The sequence below is a fragment of the Balaenoptera acutorostrata genome, chromosome X (genome assembly GCF_949987535.1).
Source record: "Balaenoptera acutorostrata chromosome X, mBalAcu1.1, whole genome shotgun sequence".
Classification (NCBI taxonomy): domain Eukaryota; kingdom Metazoa; phylum Chordata; class Mammalia; order Artiodactyla; family Balaenopteridae; genus Balaenoptera; species Balaenoptera acutorostrata.
In genome coordinates, this window is record NC_080085.1 from 93,970,852 (window position 1) to 93,992,164 (window position 21,313).

Below are 21,313 nucleotides of genomic sequence, written 5' to 3' on the forward strand. Positions count from 1 at the left end.
TAAATAGACATTTCTCCAAAGAAGATATAGAGATTGCCAACAAACACATGAAAGAATGCTCAACATCATTAATCATTAGAGAAATGCAAATCAAAACTACAATGAGATATCATCTCACACTGGTCAGAATGGCCATCATCAAAAAATCTACAAACAAAACAAAACAAAAATCTACAAACAATAAATGCTGGAGAGGGTATGGAGAAAAGGGAACCCTCTTGCACTGTTGGTGGGAACGTAAATTGATACAGCCACTATGGAGAAGGGTATGGAGGTTCCTTACAAATTAATTTTTGAAACACAACCCGTCAGTGTTTCTGTTGTGGTTACTGTTCGTAATGATAGCTCCATTAAGTATAGTTTATTATGTTTTCCCCAATCATGCTGGTTTAGAGAGTTTTCTCTACTTATTCAGTTTCTTTGTAATGTTGACCAAATCTGTACCTCACCTTTTCCATGTGTTTCACCTTAAGGGCTCCGCATTTTGTTTTCCTAACCTATGATGATCCCAGAAGTTGGCTTATTTTAATAGGGTTTGTAATGTTCCCAAAAGTTTTAAGAACATAATTTTGACTTGTGGCTTAGCCATTAACAGATTTCCAAGTCAGTACATCTTTTCTCATTTTAGAGGATTTCAACAGTCATTCACATGAAGGCTAGAAAAGTGTGATTATATTGAGTGAGGTTTTCATTCATAGATCTACAAGCAACCTATACTTAACACAGTTCCAAAGTGCTTTGAGTTGTAGGAGTGTTTCAAATTTTGGTTTTCCACCACCATCATTTCATCTTGGCAAGACAAGCAGGATGTGTAAAAGAAACTGAAACTGGCCCGTGCAAAAGCACCAGTCACCTCTCTTGCCCTAGCCCTCAACCCTCCACCCATCTTGCTGCTCCTATCTGGCTGATGCCTTTTGGTTGAACTGGCAAACAAGACAAGGAAATTGACTTACCTTGAGTAACCTGATTAAAAGCTAAGAGATTATCCTTTGATGGTAAGGAAAGCTACATGATTGCTCTATTTTTATTTCAACCTATTGTACCAAAGGTGAATGTGTTCCATTTGAAATTGGGAGGTAGCATATTACAATGGAAAAACAGGTGTCCTTGAGTCAGACTGCTTTTCTTGAATTCCAGCCCTGCCGATTAATAAATATATGATCTTGGGCAAGTTGTTGACCTGGACTTATCTTGATCATAAAAGGGGAGATAATAATGCGCATTTTCTATGATACTGTAAATAAAGTGTTTGGCCTGTGGTGGGTATTTTGTAAATGTTAGTTCTCTTGAACCTTTTGTTAACAATTTTTTTACTAAGCATAATATTTCACCTTTGGTTATTATAGCTGTTCACTACCACATTTTGAAATATGTAATTGTTTTCTATGTAGAAGTAGGAAAAAAAACTATGACATCCAAATTGCTATTTTTCTGGCAGTTTCTGAGAAATGCAGGTAGAGATCACATAATCAAGAAACTGAAACAACTCTTGTCCTTCTCCCCTGTGTATTTCCATTTTAATTAGCAGCAGGACCTTAAAATCAAGATGTTATGCTCTAACAATAGAAATGGCTTTGGACCTTTTGATGGCAAAGTGGTGAAGATGGAGAACTTAGGAATCAGATTTTTACTTGAATCCCAACTCTGTCATGTAATAGCTTTGTGACCTTAGCCAAATTAACCTCTTTAAGACTCATCTATTGAATGGGGGATGATAATTGTACCTATTTCATAAGGTTATTGTGAGGACTAAATTAGATAATATATAAAGCACTTAGTACATAGCCTGGATCATTAAAGAATAGCTTAGCCACCTCCTCACCCTCATGTATAGCCCTGTCTTGGAGATTGGCAATGTATATCACTGCAGGGCTTCTCAGAGCCTCTGAGAAGTCTAAATGCATTTAAATAAACACTTTAACTTTGTTCAATGCATTATTTTCTAAACTTATTTATCTATAGAATCATTTTTCTTTCAAAATACTTAACATCTGAAATATAATTTGGAAAACACTGATTGCCATGTACTTGACAACTTCTTTCCTCTCTCTCTCCCTCCCCACCCCTGTCTGTCTCTCTCTCTTAGACTGGCCTCATGCTTTAACTGTATCAAAGTTCTGTCAAGGATCGACTAGACCAGTTATCTCACTATGATAAGAACAGAATGTTTTCAATCGTGATGATAAACATTTAAGTTACGTTTCTTGGTACTAATATGGTACCTTTTTTTTTTTTTTTTTTTTTTGGCCACACCATGCAGCATGTGGGATCTTAGTTCCCTGACCAGGGATCAAACCCGTGCCCCCTGCCTTGGAAGTGCAGACTCTTAATCACTAGACCGCCAGGGAAGTCCAATATGGTACCTTTTATATCAGGTTAATGTGACTTCAAAGTGTAGTTCCACAGGCTAGGCTTATTCTCCTTATTGACTTTCAGAAACAATTTATTGTGAAAGGATAAAAACACAAATGAGACAGGTTTGTGTTTGTTTTTATAAATTAGTGTACAGGCCTTAGTACAGAACTTAGCTTTTGTAATACTTAATACAGGAGGAAATTTAATATTCTCAGTTAGTAGAATGTTCTTATTTATGAATTTTTTATACTGAGCGGTACCAAAATTTCTGTAGAGGCATACCAAATTCTCTTTTTCTCTAATTCGGATACCTAATAGAACACTAATTGGATGTCTATAACTTTTGCACCCTTGGGTTCTTGTGGCAAGGTCAAAATGAATATCCTATATCTCAACATAATGCTCTTCCTAATTTTAATGATTAATGCAATTTCCAATCTAATTCCCCTATTACAAACTATACCTGAAGAGAATGCACACAAAAAGAGGTTCCAGTTTCAGCAAAAGTTTGAACACCCCTTTATGACCAGCCCTGTGGCTAGATGTTGTAGTAGGAGAAGGGTGAACAGGAAGTAGCTAAAGATAAACAATGACCTGGCCCTTTCCATCTAGCTTACATTTTCAGCCTATATTGCCTTTTTTTTGGAGGGGGCGGGGGGCTAATAATGATATTTTAGTTTGACACTCAAATATCAATGTAGGTAGGGCTTTTAGACCTACATAAAAATGTCACTCTCTAGAGTTCGGCAATATTTAAGGTTCAGAGTACATTTCCCTTCCATACATTCTTTTTTAAAATATTTTTAAGTATTTTTTTAATTAATGTCTTTATTGGGGTATAATTGCTTTACAGTGGTGTGTTAGTTTCTGCTTTATAACAAAGTGAATCAGTTATACATATACATATGTCCCCATATCTCTTCCCTCTTGCGTCTCCCTCCCTCCCACCCTCCCTATCCCACCCCTCTAGGTGGTCACAAAGCACTGAGCTGATCTCCCTGTGCTATGCGGCTGCTTCCCACTAGCTATCTGTTTTACATTTGGTAGTGTATATATGTCCGTGCCACTCTCTCACTTTGTCCCAGCTTACCCTTCCCTCTCCCCATATCCTCAAGTCCATTCTCTAGTAGGTCTGTGTCTTTATTCCCGTCTTGCCCCTAGGTTCTTCGTGACTTTTTTTTTTTTTTTTTTAGATTCCATATATATGCGTTAGCATACTGTATTTGTTTTTCTCTTTCTGAGTTACTTCACTCTGTATGACAGTCTCTAGGTCCATACATTCTTGTACTAGTTTCACCTGATCTGAAAATTTGAGAGTAAAGTGGCATGATGGAGGTCATGTCAGAATTTTATTTTATGCCTAGGCTATGGCCTGGTTTTGTGCTCATTTTTCCCCCCTGGATACAGCAGCAATTTATTCAGTGGAATTCTCCTTCCCAAGGTCTCACATTACAGGAAAACAGAACCAATGACTACAAGGACAAAAGAGCACCATAATTTCCAACATTCATTTGTGTAAGTTTTCTTTCCCCGAAACCCCTAAATCTCCTTCCTGTTTATCTTTTTTACTGCCTAACAGAGATCTGATTATTTTTAACCTGTTGTGTGTATATTGTTAGTCAGTAATTGCTTTACCTTGAGCCATTAAATAGTCTTATCAGATTCTGAATAGCTCTGGATATCATGCAATTTATTATCCCAAAGGGTTGAATACATTGATGCTGTGGAGTTTACTGACTAGCATTCCTGTAGGAAACATTAATAAATAGCAACAACAAATGTTGAATTTGATTTCTAGAAACCTTACTACTCCAAAACAAAAGCTATGACAATAGAAAACTTTAGCATGAACATTTTAATACAATTACAGAATACCCTATTAATCAAATAACATACATACTACAATTTCTGCCTGGCCTGGCAATAGCATATCTTATTATTTTCTTTTCCTCAGTATCAGCACAAATTTAAGGTTGTATAAACACTCAACCTGTTCCAACTGCTTCAAGACTTCTCTTTTATGTCCTCTGAACTTCCTCATAAGTGCCCAAACAACCAGTCTCCTAGTGAACCAGGATAACTGGGTTCCAACTTGAACTTGGGGCTAAAATGGCATCCATCCTAGCTCCTGAATGTAAGTGTGAAACTGCAGTGGACTCAAACCCCAGGCTGGAGAGGGATTATTGCCACCATTAGTGCTGTTCTGGCAGTATGGTGATTTCAGTGGGATCTGCACTGTAGCAGTAAGCATCACACTAAACCCAGGGTTTGCAGAGTAGGATTAGTATTTAATTTGTTACCCGTGTATAGATAATATGTCCTTGCTTATAAGCAAACAGTCTTGAAGAAATGCCATCTTTGAATGCAGGGAGGAGGCGCATCTTAGACTCTGTTCACCACAATTATCTTTAAAGGATGAATCTGTTTTCAGATTCAATCAAGATTCAAATTACCACTAAATATAGCACACTTAAAATTGCATTCATCAAATATTTATTTGACATGTGTTACATGCCAGGCACTCTGTTAGACATTGTAGTTACAGTGGTGAAAGACCCAGTCCCTAACGTGAAAGAATCCATAGTTTAGTGAAACTCAAGTTAACCAGATAACCTCAAGGGAAGCCTGCACTAGACAGTGTAAAACCTATCTAATGCAGATGCGTCAGGATCTTATAAAAGGAGGTTGAACTTTATTCTGTAGGTGAGTAAAGCTACAGAGCTTTATGGAGATCAGTTAAGGGCCTTTGGCAAAGAGCTCTTTAAAGGCCTTTGGACAGTGTAAAACCTATCTAACGCAGATGCGTCAGGATCTTATAAAAGGAGGTTGAACTTTATTCTGTAGGTGAGTAAAGCTACAGAGCTTTATGGAGACCAGTTAAGGGCCTTTGGCAAAGAGCTCTTTAAAGGCCTTTGGCAAAGGAATTATATGAACATTTTTCCCATTTAGAAAAATTTATCCAGTAGTTGTAAGGGGAATGAATTGGAAGACTGAGACTGGTGGCGTGGAAACCAGTTAGGAGGTTGTTACAGTGATTTTGGTGAGAGACAATGGTGACAATGAAGCAGTATTATAACAGAAAAGAAATGGGCCTGTTTATTATATGGCTAATTTTCAAAAAATAAGTTTATTGGCAGAGTTTTTCTATGCAGGGTAAAGGATTGGCATTGATCTGGCTAGAGTGACTGGACCACTATCTTGAAACTCCTTGACCATAACATCAAACTATAATCAAACTCCAGCCCAATACTTCTGAAAGTATGGGCCACAGACCACATGCAGCAAAAGAACCCACAGAGCTTGTTAAACTGTAGATTTCCAAGCCCCACCCCAGACATACTGAATTAGGGAATGGGGCCCAGGGAGTTCAATGTTTTAACAAGTTTCCCAGGTAATTCTCATGCATATTAAAGTTTGAGGATCATTGATCTAGCCCGACAGTTTTCAAAATATGATCTGGGAGCACTGGTCCCTGAGATTCTTTCAGGGGCCCATGAGGTCAAAACTATTTTCACAGTAATACATAGACATTATTTGCAGAATTCACTGTGTTAACATTTACAAGGATGGTATAAAAGCAACGGTGGGGAAAAGCTGCTGGCACCTTAGCACCAGTTAAGACAGAAACAGCAAACTATGTTGTATACTATACCTCCATGCATTTACAGTAAAAAGAAAATGCCGGGCTTCCCTGGTGGTGCAGTGGTTGAGAATCTGCCTGCCAATGCAGGGAACATGGGTTCGAGCCCTGGTCTGGGAAGATCCCACATGTCGCGGAGCAACTAGGCCCGTGAGCCACAACTACTGAGCCTGTGTGTCTGGAGCCTGTGCTCCACAACAAGAGAGGCCTTGATAGTGAGAGGCCCGCACACTGTGATGAAGAGTGGCCCCCGCTTGCCGCAACTAGAGAAAGCCCTAGCACAGAAACGGAGACCCAACACAGCCAAAAGTAAATAAATAAATTAATTAATTAAAAAAAAAAAGAAAATGCCAGTTTCACTCAGGAATGTCCTTGACGTAGCAGTAAGAATAAGTAATTTTATTAAATCTCTACTCTGTCATACACAACTTTTTTTTTTTTTGCCTATTCTGTGTGGTGAAATGGGAAGTAGGCACAAAGCACTTGTATGACTGAGTTGTGAGCTGAACTAACTGTTTTCTCCAAGCAACTCCTTTTTAACTTGAAAGAACTACTGACAAACAATGGTTATTCAGCCTTGGGTATTTGGAAGACCTATTAAACACTCCTCAATCTTCTAATTACATATCTGTGTGAGTACAGATTTACCTTCATATACTTCAACCAGAAAAACAGTTCACAGTAGATCTAATGCAGAAGCAGATATGAAGATCCAACTGTCTTCTATTAAATCTGACATTAAAGAGGTTTACACAAATGACAATGCCACTCTTTTTTTTAAAATTTTATTTATTTATTTATTTATTTTTGGCTGTGTTGGGTCTTCGTTTCTGTGCGAGGGCTTTCTCTAGTTGCGGCAAGTGTGGGCCACTCTTCATCGTGGTGCGCGGGCCTCTCATTATCGCGGCCTCTCTTGTTGCGGAGCACAGGCTCCAGACGCGCAGGCTCAGTAATTGTGGCTCACGGGCTTAGTTACTCCGTGGCATGTGGCATCTTCCCAGACCAGGGCTCGAACCTGTGTCCCCTGCATTGGCAGGCAGATTCTCAACCACTGCACCACCAGGGAAGCCCCCGACAATACCACTCTTATTACATTTTTTTGGAAAATAGTTATTTTTGATTAAAAAAAGTTAATTACATTAACATATTTACAGGCGTTATTTTAAATGAATGAATAAATAAATGTAAAATTTCTCTGTTAACTTCTAATATGATTAATATGAATAGAAATAATCTACATAAACAAAAGTTCTTTGGAGTCTTCAATAACTTTAAAGAGTATAAAGGAGTCCCAAGTCTAGAAACTTGGAGAAATGCTGATCTAGCCCTTGGGTTCTTAACAATGTGCTAAACATTACCACTTGTGGAAATCAGAAGAGGCCTGGCAGGACTAGGTTTTTTTAATAATAATTCTAAGAATTGTTTATCTGTGAATATGACATGTCATCCACAAATTATGCATCTGTGACCTTTGGAACAGCATGGTTTCTAATTTCCTAGTGTCTTTAATATGCTGTTTCCTGAGGGTTCCAGCTCCTGAGATTTTTTTGGTGCCATATCAATCTGTGACCCATTCCCTAGTGTAGTATTACCTTCAAAACCTGGGGGTACAGGACAGAAAGAAAGGCAACTTGCTGAACTCCCCATGTGCTTCTGTTTCATTTGTTGGCTTTCATTTGTTGGCTTAAAAGGATGCTAATAATACAAGGTGATTTTGGTCATCTTCACTGCCACCACCCCCCCCCTCTAAAAGATGACTTGTAACAGTACAAAAAGTTAAGAACCATTGCTTTAACCAACAGGCAACCTGTACTAATGCCTATTTCATATTCTGCTATAGACTAGAATTTACCTAAAGGCTAGTTAGGAGCATAACATATTAAAGGGATGTGCAGTACTGATTTGTCTGGTTCCCAGTAAACCACAGACATATATTTCCAGATACTTTTAAATCATTTGCATATTTGTTTGTTGAGGTGCAGTGATAAAACTATTTTTTTTTTCATCCAGAGAGCTGCTATGAAGCAGTCAATTTAAGAAACTAAATTTGGTTCATTGGTGACTGGCAATAACCAAAAGGGGGCAAAAAAACAAGTTGTCACAAAACAGGAACTTGAATAAAGAGAGGCTAGTCTGGCTTAAAAGTTTAGATAATTTTTTTTTAATTTTTTTTACTGGTTTAAAAAAATCCCACTTAGGACTGCTTGGTCTGGGGAGCTTTGATATCCCTCTTTGAAATACACTGACCTTCCCCAGTTGCTCAAAGAGTCTGGGCTATGAGGGAGTGGGGGGGGGCGGAACTGAACCTTTAAAAGCTACTGTGGGCAAAACGAATATTTAGAAGTTCACTTGAATTGGTTCCAGATTTTCTAATGGAGGAAATGTTTGTTAGAGAATTATGTTGGAATTCATCACACCTAGATCTTGTTCATTCCAGATACAAGTGAATTCAGAAGTGGTGACCCCATTGTATCGTCAGAATGTTGGGCAGTATTGAATGTGAGCTTATTTTTAGAAGAGCTACTTTGGCTTTCAATTGCCCTTATTATTTGTAAGTCACTCATTGTGAATACTTCTTTCTAATATTAAAAGTGGAAAACTGGTTGAAATAGATACTAGAACAGCTTTCCTCACCTCCTTGTATTTTGTGTTTGAATGCCAAGGTGCTGTAAGTATGCCATCCATATGCTTAGGATATTTCATATATTGTAAAATATTTTAGACTTTATTTTCCATTTTGACATGTTAATATTAAAATGTGTGTTGGGGGGGGAAGATCTAGAAGCACAGAGCTCACTACATGGTTTGCACTTGATAAATAATTTATTCAATGAATTTGTCTGTGTTCACAAATAAATAAGATTAGACCAAAACCATAATATCATTAGTTTTTTTGAAAGAAATGAATGGGGTTGGCCACCAGCAGGATCCTAGGGTCAAATTTCTATGTATTATGAATAATAACTATAAAGTATTTTTTGCCAGTAGTGCTGGGATAGATAACCTTTACTTATATTAATTATAATTGAATGATATTTTAATTGAATGATATTGAGTAACAGTAGTAAGAGTTGCTACGGCTTATTTTATTACCTTTGCTCCCAAGATAGGCACATGCCAAAACCTTTATTCACTGTTGAACATTTGAAATTGGAGTCTGAATTTCCTCTTCTGCTTAATTATCATCTATTCCTAATCTGTCCCTTCTCCCAAAATACTCTAGGTAGTAGAGTGAGAATGTGAAAAACTTGAGCCGTATCATGTTGTTAATGATTTTTAAGGGAGAAGTTCAAGGATTCCCTGTAGAATTGAGTGACTGCTACAATGATCCTATCAAGATAAATGTCGTTAAAGTTCTGCTGGACCCAGGAATATGTAAGCAACAAGGGCCCAGATTAGCTATTCTTGACCATTAAATTGTTAATTATAAAGTGGTGTTAATACACTAGAATTGTAAAAATGACAGCTTGTTTTTGGTTTTTTTTTGCTTTTCAACTCTGAAAATTTATCGGATACAAAGCATTAAAATTTATGCATTTGCATAGCACAGGGAGATCAGCTCGATGCTTTGTGACAACCTAGAGGAGTGGGATAGGGAGGGTGGGAGGGAGATATGGGGATATATGTATACATATAGCTGATTCACTTTGTTGTACAGCAGAAACTAACAAAACATTGTAAAGCAGTTATACTCCAATAAAGACATTTTAAAAGTTTATGAATAAATCCTTGAAACCAAGTGCAGATTTGGAAGAGATTCAAATCCTGAAATGACAGCTGTTCTGTGATCAGGGTTTAGGCCATAAAGGTTTGTTGTCCAATTAATGATCAGTTTTCCTCATCAGACATTTTTAGCATGTTAAAGATTTTTCTTTTCTTTTTGGTGGGAATGGGTGCTATGATTTTTGGAAAAACAATGAAATTAATAGCTGTTTGAAAATTCCATAAGGATAGCAGGAGAGATGTAGTCATATTCCTTGGCCAGAAGGAATTGATTTTAGAAGCTTAGTACAGCCCTGCTTCCTTCAGGCAAAAGCTGCAACCCAATGGTCTGATTCCCACTTCAGGGTTATTTTTGCCACATGATACTTCTTCCCTCCCTCAAACTCTAGTCTGTTTCTGGTTACCAATTTTTAAATAAAGAGCACTACCAAGTTCAGAAATATCGAAACAAGTACAGTTTGTTATATTACAAATTACTGGGCATTGAAGGAAATTAAGTTGTCTTTTTTATATAGGAACCTATTCTAACCCAGTATCAGTTCAGAATGTGATTTGGAAATCATTTTTTTCTACTACTGGACATGAAAATGAATGTGTACAATTCATTTCGCTGGCTTAGTTCATATTGCTAGTGATGAATGGCTAATATATAGGAGACATTTGCAAGTGCCTAGAGGGCAGGGGCTATATTTTATTCCTTTCTGTAGCCCCAAGGCCTAGCACAGTGTCTGGCATGTGTATAGATACTTACAAAATACTTAATGAGTTTAGAGGTACTGTCTTCTGTATAACTGACCCACAAGAAGATTAATTGAATAGCCTTGATCTTATTAGCACCATGTTTTAATCAGCTGAGCTGTACAACCCATATTTGGCTTCTTAAGCCTGGTACTTTCCAAATGAGATAGTTGTTGTAGCAATATTTTGGATAGAAAAGTGAAAAGCTTGACACCTTGTATAAGAGTCTATGTGTTAGTACATCAACATTGGTTTTTTTTTTAAACATCTTTATTGAAGTATAATTGCCTTACAATAGTGTGTTACCTTCTGCTTTATAACAAAGTGAATCAGTTATACATATACAATATGTTCCCATTTCTCTTCCCTCTTGCATCTCCCTCCCTCCCACCCTCCCCATCCCACCCCTCTAGGTGGTCACAAAGCACCGAGCTGATCTCCCTGTGCTATGCGGCTGCTTCCCACTAGTTATCTATTTTACATTTGGTAGTGTATATATGTCCATGACACTCTCTTACCCTGTCACATCTCACCCCACCCCCTCCCCATATCCTCAAGTCCATTCTCTAGTAGGTCTGTGTCTTTATTCCCGTCTTGCCACTAGGTTCTTCATGGCCTTTTTTTTTTTTTCCCTTAGATTCCGTATATATGTGTTAGCATACTGTATTTGTTTTTCTCTTTCTGACTTACTTCACTCTGTATGACAGACTCTAACTCCATCCACCTCATTACAAATACCTCCATTTCATTTCTTTTGATGGCTGAGTAATATTCCATTGTATATATGTGCCACATCTTCTTTATCCATTCATCTGTCGATGGACATTTAGGTTGCTTCCATGTCCTGGCTATTGTAAATAGAGCTGCAATGAACATTTTAGTACATGACTCTTTTTGACCTATGGTTTTCTCAGGGTATATGCCCAGTAGTGGGATTGCTGGGTCGTATGGTAGTTCTATTTGTAGTTTTTTAAGGAACCTCCATACTGTTCTCCATAGTGGCTGTATCAATTTACATTCCCACCAACAGTGCAAGAGTGTTCCCTTTCCTCCACACCCTCTCCAGCATTTATTGTTTCTAGATTTTTTGATGATGGCCATTCTGACCGGTGTGAGATGATATCTCATTGTAGTTTTGATTTGCATTTCTCTAATGATTAATGATGTTGAGCATTCTTTCATGTGTCTGTAGGCCATCTGTATATCTTCTTTGGAGAAATGTCTATTTAGATCTTCTGCCCATTTTTGGATTGGGTTGTTCGTTTTTTTGTTATTGAGCTGCATGAGCTGCTTGTCAATCTTGGAGATTAATCCTTTGTCAGTTGCTTCATTTGCAAATATTTTCTCCCATTCTTAGGGTTGTCTTTTGGTCTTGTTTATGGTTTCCTTTGCTGTGCAAAAGCTTTTAAGTTTCATTAGGTCCCATTTGTTTATTTGTGTTCTTATTTCCATTTCTCTGGGAGCTGGGTCAAAAAGAATCTTGCTGTGATGTATGTCATAGAGTGTTCTGCCTATGTTTTCCTCTAAGAGTTTGATAGTGTCTGCCCTTACACTTAGGTCTTTAATCCATTTTGAGTTTATTTTTGTGCATGGTGTCAGGGAGTGTTCTAATTTCATACTTTTACATGTTCCTGTCCAATTTTCCCAGCACCACTTATTGAAGAGGCTGTCTTTTCTCCACTGTATATGCTTGCCTCCTTTATCAAAGATAAGTTGACCATATGTGTGTGGGTTTATCTCTGGGCTTTCTATCCTGTTCCATTGATCTATATTTCTGTTTTTGTGCCAGTACCAAACTGTCTTGATTACTGAAGCTTTGTAATATAGCCTGAAGTCAGGGAGCCTGATTCCCCCCGCTCCATTTTTCGTTCTCAAGATTGCTTTGGCTATTCGGGGTCTTTTGTGTTTCCATACAAATTGTGAAATTTTTTGTTCTAGTTCTGTGAAAAATGCCAGTGGTAGTTTGATAGGGATTGCATTGAATCTGTAGATTGCTTTGGTTAGTAGAGTCATTTTCACAATTCAACATTGGTTTTAAAGATCAACTCTAAGGGGCTTCCCTGGTGGCTCAGTGGTTAAGAATCTGCCTGTCAATGCAGGGGACATGAGTTCGAGCCCTGGTCCAGGAAGATCCCACATGCCACGGAGCAACTAAGCCTGTGTGCCACAACTACTGAGCCTGTGCTCTAGAGCCCGCAAGCCACAACTACTGAGCCTGCGCTCTAGAGCCCGTGAGGCACAACTACTGAAGCCTGCACACCTAGAGCCCGTGCTCCGCAACAAGGGAAGCCACCACAGTGAGAAGCCCGCGCACCACAACGAAGAGTAGCCCCCGCTCGCCGCAACTAGAGAAAGCCCACGCGCAGCAACGAAGACCCAACGCAGCCAAAAATAAATAAATAGATAAATAAATTTATTTAAAAAAAGAAACTGCCAAACTGTTTAAAAAGAAAAAAAAGATCAACTGTAAGAATGGTTTAAGGAAATAGCAATAATTTTAAAGATTGTGTTAAAACTATTTCCATTTAATATGTTGTTGTACTACTGTGAGAGAATAAACTGATATGCAAAATTCTGCAGCATAAAGAACATAGATTCAATGATACAGGTTAAGTTTCTATTAACTGAGCTTGTTTTCTTGAGTGTCTGAACTCCTGTCTTCAAAGAAGATCAATTCTTATAATCACTGAAGAAGTGCTTTGAGTTTCTCCAGGAAGGGAATAGCAATACTTCATCCTTCCAAGTAGGCAAAAGATTGTATTTTAATCATCCCTTTGAAAAAATGTCATTCTTCACATTTTCTAAGTCTTATTTAAGATGAGAAAAACTTCTGGGCTTTGTGTGCATTTTCAAAGTTCCCTTCAAGTTTCTATTCCTCAACACACCAGAAATCAGAGAAATTAAACATTCAAAATAAGTTCTGAATACGACCACATCTGTGTTTCTTATAATAAATGGCTAACTTTTTATACAGAATATGTTTCGTGATGCTTTGAAAAGATCACTTTCAAAGTCATTAATTTTAATTTGAGAGGTTTGGAATTAGCTGAAGTATAACAGCCCCTTGAATCTCCAATATTTTAAGGACAAGAAGAAAGCTTAAGGGAGAAAAAAGGCTCGGCATGCCTGCTGTAGCAAAACACACACACACACACTCATTCACTCACACGCCCCAGTCAGAAAAAGTTTTTTTTTTCCGTTCCACAAAAAGAAGTCTGATTGATTGTTCTTCTTTGAAGTTTTAGGGTACATATTTTGTGTTTTTAACAATAGCAAATAGAAAAACAAATTTTACCTGGGACTGTACATGAACTTTGGCTTTTTAAAGTAGGTATGAATAAGTGAAAAGAATAAGCAAAGTAATTTCGTTATAAGTTTTGAATTGTATACTACTTGTATTTAAGTTTTGACTCTGTAATGTCCAGTGGTGCACTGGAGTCATCTGACTCAGCCAATTGTACCCATATTTTCCCAACTCCACATTCATATGGCCATGGGAGTAGTATTTATACCATGGAAATTGGCACACACTACAAATCAAGGCTTCTTCCACCTCCCCCAAGAGCCAGTTGTTAAACATTTACCACTCCCCATCCCAAATGTACCTATTTAATTTTCATTTTTTGCAGTGAAATAATAGCTTTAGGTTTCATTGAAGATAGAGAACTGATGTAGAATGGTGGTGAAGAGCAGAGGCGCTGAAGCCAAACTGCCTGGGTTCAGATGCCAGTTCTGCATGTTTTAGCTTGTGTTATCCTAGGCAAGTTAGTCAATCTTATCTCTAATGGGATAATAGCAATGCCTACCTTATAGGGTTGATGTAAGGATTAAATATGTTAATACAGGTAAAGCACTTAGAATAGGGTCTAGTTTACAGATGAATCTTATCTGGCAATTTCAGTTATCCAGAACATAGCCAGGGTTCAGGAAGTAAACAAAAATGTCACTGAGCAACCAATCTAAATATCAGAGGGTGGTACTTGCACCGAAGCCCTCAAGCTCTCTCTGGGAGCCTGTTTTATTCTTTGTTTAGATCCAAGCTTGATGACTTCTCAGAGCTGACAGTAGATTAGATGTATAAAATTAGAAAGAGGGGAGAGATGCTGCTAGAAGCAACAAGTGACAACCTCTCTCCCCCAAAGAAAATTACCCAAAGTGAGAACTCAAAAATGAGTCAGAGGGGCTTCCCTGGTGGCGCAGTGGTTGAGAATCCGCCTGCCAATGCAGGGGACACGGGTTCGAGCCCTGGTCTGGAAAGATCCCACATGCCGCAGAGCAACTAAGCCCCTGCACCACAACTACTAAGCCTGAGCTCTAGAACCCACGTGGCACAACTACTGAAGCCCATGCGCCTAGAGCCCGTGCTCTGCAACAAGAGAAGCCACTGCAATGAGAAGCCCGCGCGCCGCAACAAAGAGTAGCCCCTGCTCGCCGCAACTAGAGAAAGCCCGCGTGCAGCAACAAAGACCCAAACGCAGCCAAAAAATAAATAAATAAAATAAATTAATTAAAAAAAGAAAGAGTCAGACTGGATGATATCTAAGGTCCATTCCAGCTCTCCAAGTCTGTGACTTTGGTGAAAAACCGTAACAGTCTGGGGACAAATAACCTAACTACTGTATTAAATAATGGCTTACAAAGATGATCCGCTATCAATAGTAAATCATAATCAGTATATCCTAGTTAGGAAAATAGGGCTGTATGGATGACTTTTTAAAATGTCCTTTCAAAATTGTTGAAATTAAGTATTTGTGTAAAACTTTTTGTTACTTGGGAATTTAACTTATATGGAATACCTAATTCTCTGACAATACCAGATAAAGGAAAGCGTTACTGTAGGTAATTAAAAGACAGTCTCTGCCCTTAAAATGTTCTTTAGAGAGGGAGTAACAGAGGAACAAAGAGGGAACATTTACATTCTCACTTGGAACTCGGGAAAATAACACAGGAGGCAACATTTGAGCTGGGACTTGAGTGATACATAGACAGGCAGAGAAGGAAGGGGGAGTGTCAGAGCAGATGTAGAGCATTTTAGGCTGAGAGAACAGAATGAGCAAAAGGAAAGTTATGAAGAGTGAATGACACTAGCCGATCCCATGTGGCTGGATCTAAGTGTTCATGAGATGGGGGTGTAGTGGAGGTACATCAAACTGGAAAAGTTGGCTTGGGACCAGATCATGTAAGGCTTTAAATGCTAGGCCAAGAAGTTAGAAATTTAACGAGTAATAAGGAGCCACTAAAGACTTTTGAGCAGGGAAGAGGCATGATCCAACCAAGTGATGACAAATGTCAACCAGGAAGGCTGATGAAACTTTAAGGGAAGGGGGAAAATTGGAGTTAGAGTGACCAGTTAGGAGGTTACTGATGTAGCTCAGGCAAGGAAATTATGAGGGCCTACATTATAGGGCAGCAGGAATGGAACAGAGGATCTGATAATGGGAGATGCCAAGGAAGTATTATCTACGTGACTGACTAGGTTAGCAGTGAGTATTCAAATATGATTCTGAGGTTTCTAAACCCGGTGACCAGAGGGTTGTGATGCCATTAAGTGTGATCGGGAACAGTGGAGGGGGAGCAGTTTTTAAATAGTTGCAAGGGTGTAGGGAGGAGGAGATATATAATAATGCTTAGAAATAGGTCTTTTATATGATTAGAAAGCTAATTCAATAGATAGTTGGACTACATATAGCATATATGAATATGAATTGGGGCGATTGAGGCACAGCATTGTTCCTTATGTGTAGACAATGTATATTTCTTGACTATCCTTGTTTTTTAATCTCCATTTGACCACAATGGCCAGTATGTTCCTGAGCATCCAGCCCTGCCACCCACCTCATATCTTCTAAAAGAATGAAAACTTCTGTTAGTCAAAAACATTTAGAAGGACACATCTGTGATTTAAAAAGAAATCTTTAAAATGATCATATATTCCAAAACCTCATTTTTAGAATGATCTATGCTTTCGAAGATTATTCAGGTTACAATATCAGAAATGAATGCTAGGTTATATAATTAATCAAAACTTTATAACCAGAAATTTTCCTGATAGATGGCTTGTAGAGAAAAGCCAAATAGTGACAAAAGAGAATTGAAATAATTTCTGTGCTTTTAGTGCCAAAGCTAGAAATGTAAAGCCCCCAAATAAAGAGAAAAATGAGCCTCTCTCTTGCAAAATAGCCAGTTCTTTAGGACTATTTGCATTATATACTGATAGAGGAAAGAGATGCAAAGAAGGCATTTCAACCTCCTTCACTTCCCATTGCTTTTGAGATTTTCCTCATGTAAATGGGAAGAGAGTGAGTCGTCAATGTTACCAAACTGAGTAATGGCAAATGAGTCAGCAAAGTTATATAAAAGGGTTTAACTAAATGGCTGTCATATGTAAAAATAATGTCTTTTGGAACTTTAAGGATCTTTAATAATACCCTATGAATATATTTTTTGAATTAGTAACTTCAAGTGAGACGAGGATCTTGATCTTTTGTAGACTTTGGCCACTGGGGGCCATAAATTTAAGGGATTACTTGCATAATAATTCTGCTATATACATTGCCATTTAAGGTTTATACTCCTGATTTGATCCATTGAAAGTGAATGCTATTAACATTCAAAGAACTCTATTCTCTTCCTAAAGATTATTGGTCTCAGGTTATTTAAACTAGAAGGAATATAAACCGTGATAAGCGTTGGAATGGTGAGAGTAATCTAACATTCACACACCACTGGGAAAGATAATGTCTGTTCTTTATTTTTATCACAAGATTTATAAAGTCGGTAAAGTGGGAGATGTTATAGAGATTTGGCCTTTAGACTAAGACTTATAGACGATTAGACTAAGTAATAAGTTTAGTCTGATTTCAGACTTGACTTTAGTTGGGGTTGAATAGAAACACCTTTCTATCAATTTTACATGTTATATTCATTGCTAACCTGATTAGGTCCATGCAAAACCTTAGAGCATCTTGGACAAATTTTACATTGCTCTTGAAGATATAGAAAAATGGCACATGGACATATATATAGGTTGTCCATTTGGGCTTGTAATCATTATTTGTCTCAAATTACTAATCCTGATATGTAGATCCTTATACATTTTAGTAGCGAGCTCATGAGATAGTTTATCACTTTATAAATTGGGAAACATATAGTTAAATAGTTTTGTCTTTCTCAAATTTCAGATTCTCTAGGAGAATTCCCTACCATCCAGGTGACTACTTGTCTTTAAGAAAGCCTTCATGTAAGAGGCAAATTGGGCCCCAAACCCAATACTTTTGAATTATAGGTGGCAAACCTGAGGAGAGGGGAGGTATTTGTTATATATCATAGCTTCCTTACTAAACTATGAGTTCCTTAAGATCAGTAACCAAGTCTCAGCATGTTTATATTCCCTATAACTTTCATATGCATATGTGCCCAATAAATGTTAATTGAATGAATGTCCTTCCTTTGTCTCATTGAGTGTCATTTAAAATCATTTTAGCAATTGGATTTTTATACTAAGAATGCTTTACCAAACTAAAACTGAATTCCTTTTCTTTTACAGGTGCAGGAGACATCGTTGCAATCATGATCGGCAATCTGAAAGGCACAAAAATTCTACAATCTATTCAAAGAGGCATACAAGTAACAATGGTCATTGAAGTAGGGAAAAAACATGGCCCTTGGGTGAATCACTATTCAATTTTCTTCGTTTCTGTGTCCTTTTTTATTATTACGGCAGCAACTGTGGGCTATTTTATCTTTTATTCTGCTCGAAGATTACGGAATGCGAGAGCTCAAAGCAGGAAGCAGGTTTGTAATGGCCCTTTCTTCCAATTTAAAAATATTTTACTGTTTTAACTGTAGATTCAGTGTCATGCATTTTAATATACTTCACTTGCTGGACAATGATCCATGCATATGTTTTGTGAAAACTGGTAGTTTTTAAAAGTATGTCACCTTCTATCCTCTGAAATCTCTTATTTTCTGAAATTTGTCTATGGCCTTAATCCTGCCTGGTTAAGTCTTCTAATACCTCATTAGGGAGCACAGCCAGCATTTAAGTATATATGGGTGTAAATACATATGTTCCTTTACACATTTTTTCTAAATTACAAAAGCATTTCATATGCAATATAGAAAATTTAGAAACTAGAAAGTACAAGGGAAAAAAACCTTCACCCACAACTCCATATAACAACAACAACAAAACTGTAGTCATCACCCAAAGGTAACCACTGTTATTTTACATGTAAGTGTGTACCTGTACGTGTGCGCATTTGCATTTGAGGGCAGGGCTGGGAAGAGAGACTAGGCTGAATGTCATGAGTAGGCAAGTTTAAAGATCTAATTGTGGATCATATAGTACTAGGCTCCAAACAGAGTCACACATTCATAATTTCTCCCATATTTTAACAGCTGATGTATAAACAGGTACAAAGTATAGAAATAATAGAACAAAAATACCAAAGCATCATTGAACAGGGAAGAACCTCTGGTTATATGGCATTGATCCTACCACCTTTAAAGTGCCCCTCATCCCTCTTATATCCTTACTTCTCTTCCTTACCCAGCTTAACTTCCATGGCCACTCCCATGCATACGTCTTCAGTTTCCTTGGCCCTTCTCTCTCTTTGTTAACTTGCTGTCAAAACCCAACCCTGATTAAATCCTACTTCCCACCTACTCTATGCCAGTTCTTTGCTTAGCTGAAGTAGGAGAAAAACATTAGCATCTATACAGGCTAATCTCATTTTAAATTTATGATCACAAACTCAGAGTGAGTTTGCTTACTGCTGCCCAACAATCATGCCATGTTTTCTTAGCCATTTCCTCTCCTTTCCTAGGTTACTAATCATACATATTCCTTTCTCCTTAAACCTCCAACACGTCCTCCAACTTTACTCTCAACTTGTATTTTGGATCTTATTCCACTGAGAAAATTGAAGTAATCAAGGGTACTTCCACAAGCTTCCACCACATGTACCCATATATCTGCATCTGTGTCCATACCCAATATCCTCTGCCTTGTCTTCTGTTACTGTAGACACCCAAACATGCTATTAATTGCTTCCATTTTCAGAAGAACTTCTCTTGATCCCAGGCCAGAAACCTTGGAGTTAATTCTTTATTCTTCTCTTTCACTTCCCGTATAACCTCCATCAGCAAGTCCTGTTGTTTTCTACCTTCATTATGTATCCAGAATCCGATTACTTCTCACCACGTCCATTGCTTCCACTCTGGTCCATGCCACCGTCATTTCTTAACCTCCTCTCCCTCTTGAGAATTCTCAACACAACAGCAGAGTGGTGTGCCACTTCTCCAGAATGATTAGTAGGGATTTAAGGCTTTCAGCTGATCATATAGTGGGGGCAAGATTGTATTTTATATGTACTGAGAAGTTCCTCCAAAGGCAGTGAAATTCTGGCCACTTCATGCACTCTTTCTCGAATAAGCAAAGATGAACCCAATTTATTTGAGAGTAGGGAAGCAGTGAGGATTTCTATATGGCAAGAAGGTTAATTAAATTTGGGAACAGATGAAAAATTGAAATCTTATTATAAAACCTTTGTAAAGATTTAGACACCAGCATGTGGTAATGAGTGATGATTATCTCAATGTTTAAAGTTAATTGACTTCTGTACTTCTCCTTAGAGAAGCAGCTTATCACATTGGTGGCAGGTTCAGCCCGTTACCACCTGTGGTCAAAAGGATGTTTAAAATTCCTGTGCCGGGCCATTCAATAGTTTCACCCTGTGTTAATATTTGGCATCTGTATACTGTGCTGATTTTATCTCTGAAGTTGGAAAGAAATTGGTATCCAGTATGACGAACTATTCAAAGGTTGTAGTTACAATGACAAGAGTGTTTGGCTCAAAGTTTATAGTTACAGTGTTTGGTTTGTGCATGTTCATGGTGGGGTATGTATTTCTGTACTCCAAGTACTATATTATATCTATTAATGTGGCATTAAACCCCACAAGCAAGTAATATAGTTTATAAAGAACTGTCTGGTGTTGCACAAGCTCCATTGGATATTTGACTCCAGTCTCATCACTCAAGTAATTTTCATAGTTTATAATATATCTTAAGAAAATCAACTTCTGTACAAGTGGTTAAGAATAGCATTAAAACTTCTCACCTCACCAGCCCTGAACCAAGATGGCAGAGTAGAAGGACGTGCTCTCACTCCCTCTTGTGAGAACACCAGAATCACAACTAGCTGCTGGACAATCATCGACAGGAAGACACTGCAACTCACCAAAAAAGGTACCCCACATCCAAAGACAAAGGAGAAGCCACAATGAGACGGTAGGAGGGGCGCAATCACAGTAAAATCAAATCCCGTAACTGCTGGGTGGGTGACTCACAGACTGGAGAACACTTATACCACGGAAGTCCACCCACTGGAGTGAAGGTTCTGAGCCCCACGTCAGGCTTCCGAACCTGGGGGTCCGGGAATGGGAGGAGGAATTCCTAGAGAATCAGACTTTGAAGGCTAGTGGGATTTGATTGCAGGACTTCGACAGGACTGGGGGAAACAGAGACTCCACTCTTGGAGGGCACACACAAAGTAGTGTGCGCATCGGGACCCAGGGGAAGGAGCAGTGACCCCAGGGGAGACTGAACCAGACCTACCTGCTAGCGTTGGAGGGTCTCCTGCAGAGGCGGGCGGTGGCTGTGGCTCACCGTGGGGACAGGGACACTGGCAGCAGAAGTTCTGGGAAGTATTCCTTGGCATGAGCCCTCCCAGAGTCTGCCATTAGCCCCACCAAAGAGCCCAGGTAGGCTCCAGTGTTAGGTTGCCTCAGGCCAAACAACCAACAGGGAGGGAACCCAGCCCCACCCATCAGCAGTCAAGCGGATAAAAGTTTT

The 21,313-nt window shown here is 38.4% G+C and overlaps 1 protein-coding gene across 2 annotated transcripts in view; it reads left to right on the forward strand.

Moving 5' to 3' along the window:
* Nucleotides 1-21,313, forward strand: part of RNF128 (ring finger protein 128) — a 105,410-nt gene that overhangs the window by 53,218 nt on the left and 30,879 nt on the right. For both annotated transcript variants that reach the window (XM_007178330.2, XM_007178331.2), the window contains exon 2: nt 18,003-18,250. In XM_007178330.2, the coding sequence (XP_007178392.2) occupies nt 18,003-18,250 (248 nt within the window). The remainder of the gene's footprint in view (nt 1-18,002; nt 18,251-21,313) is intronic.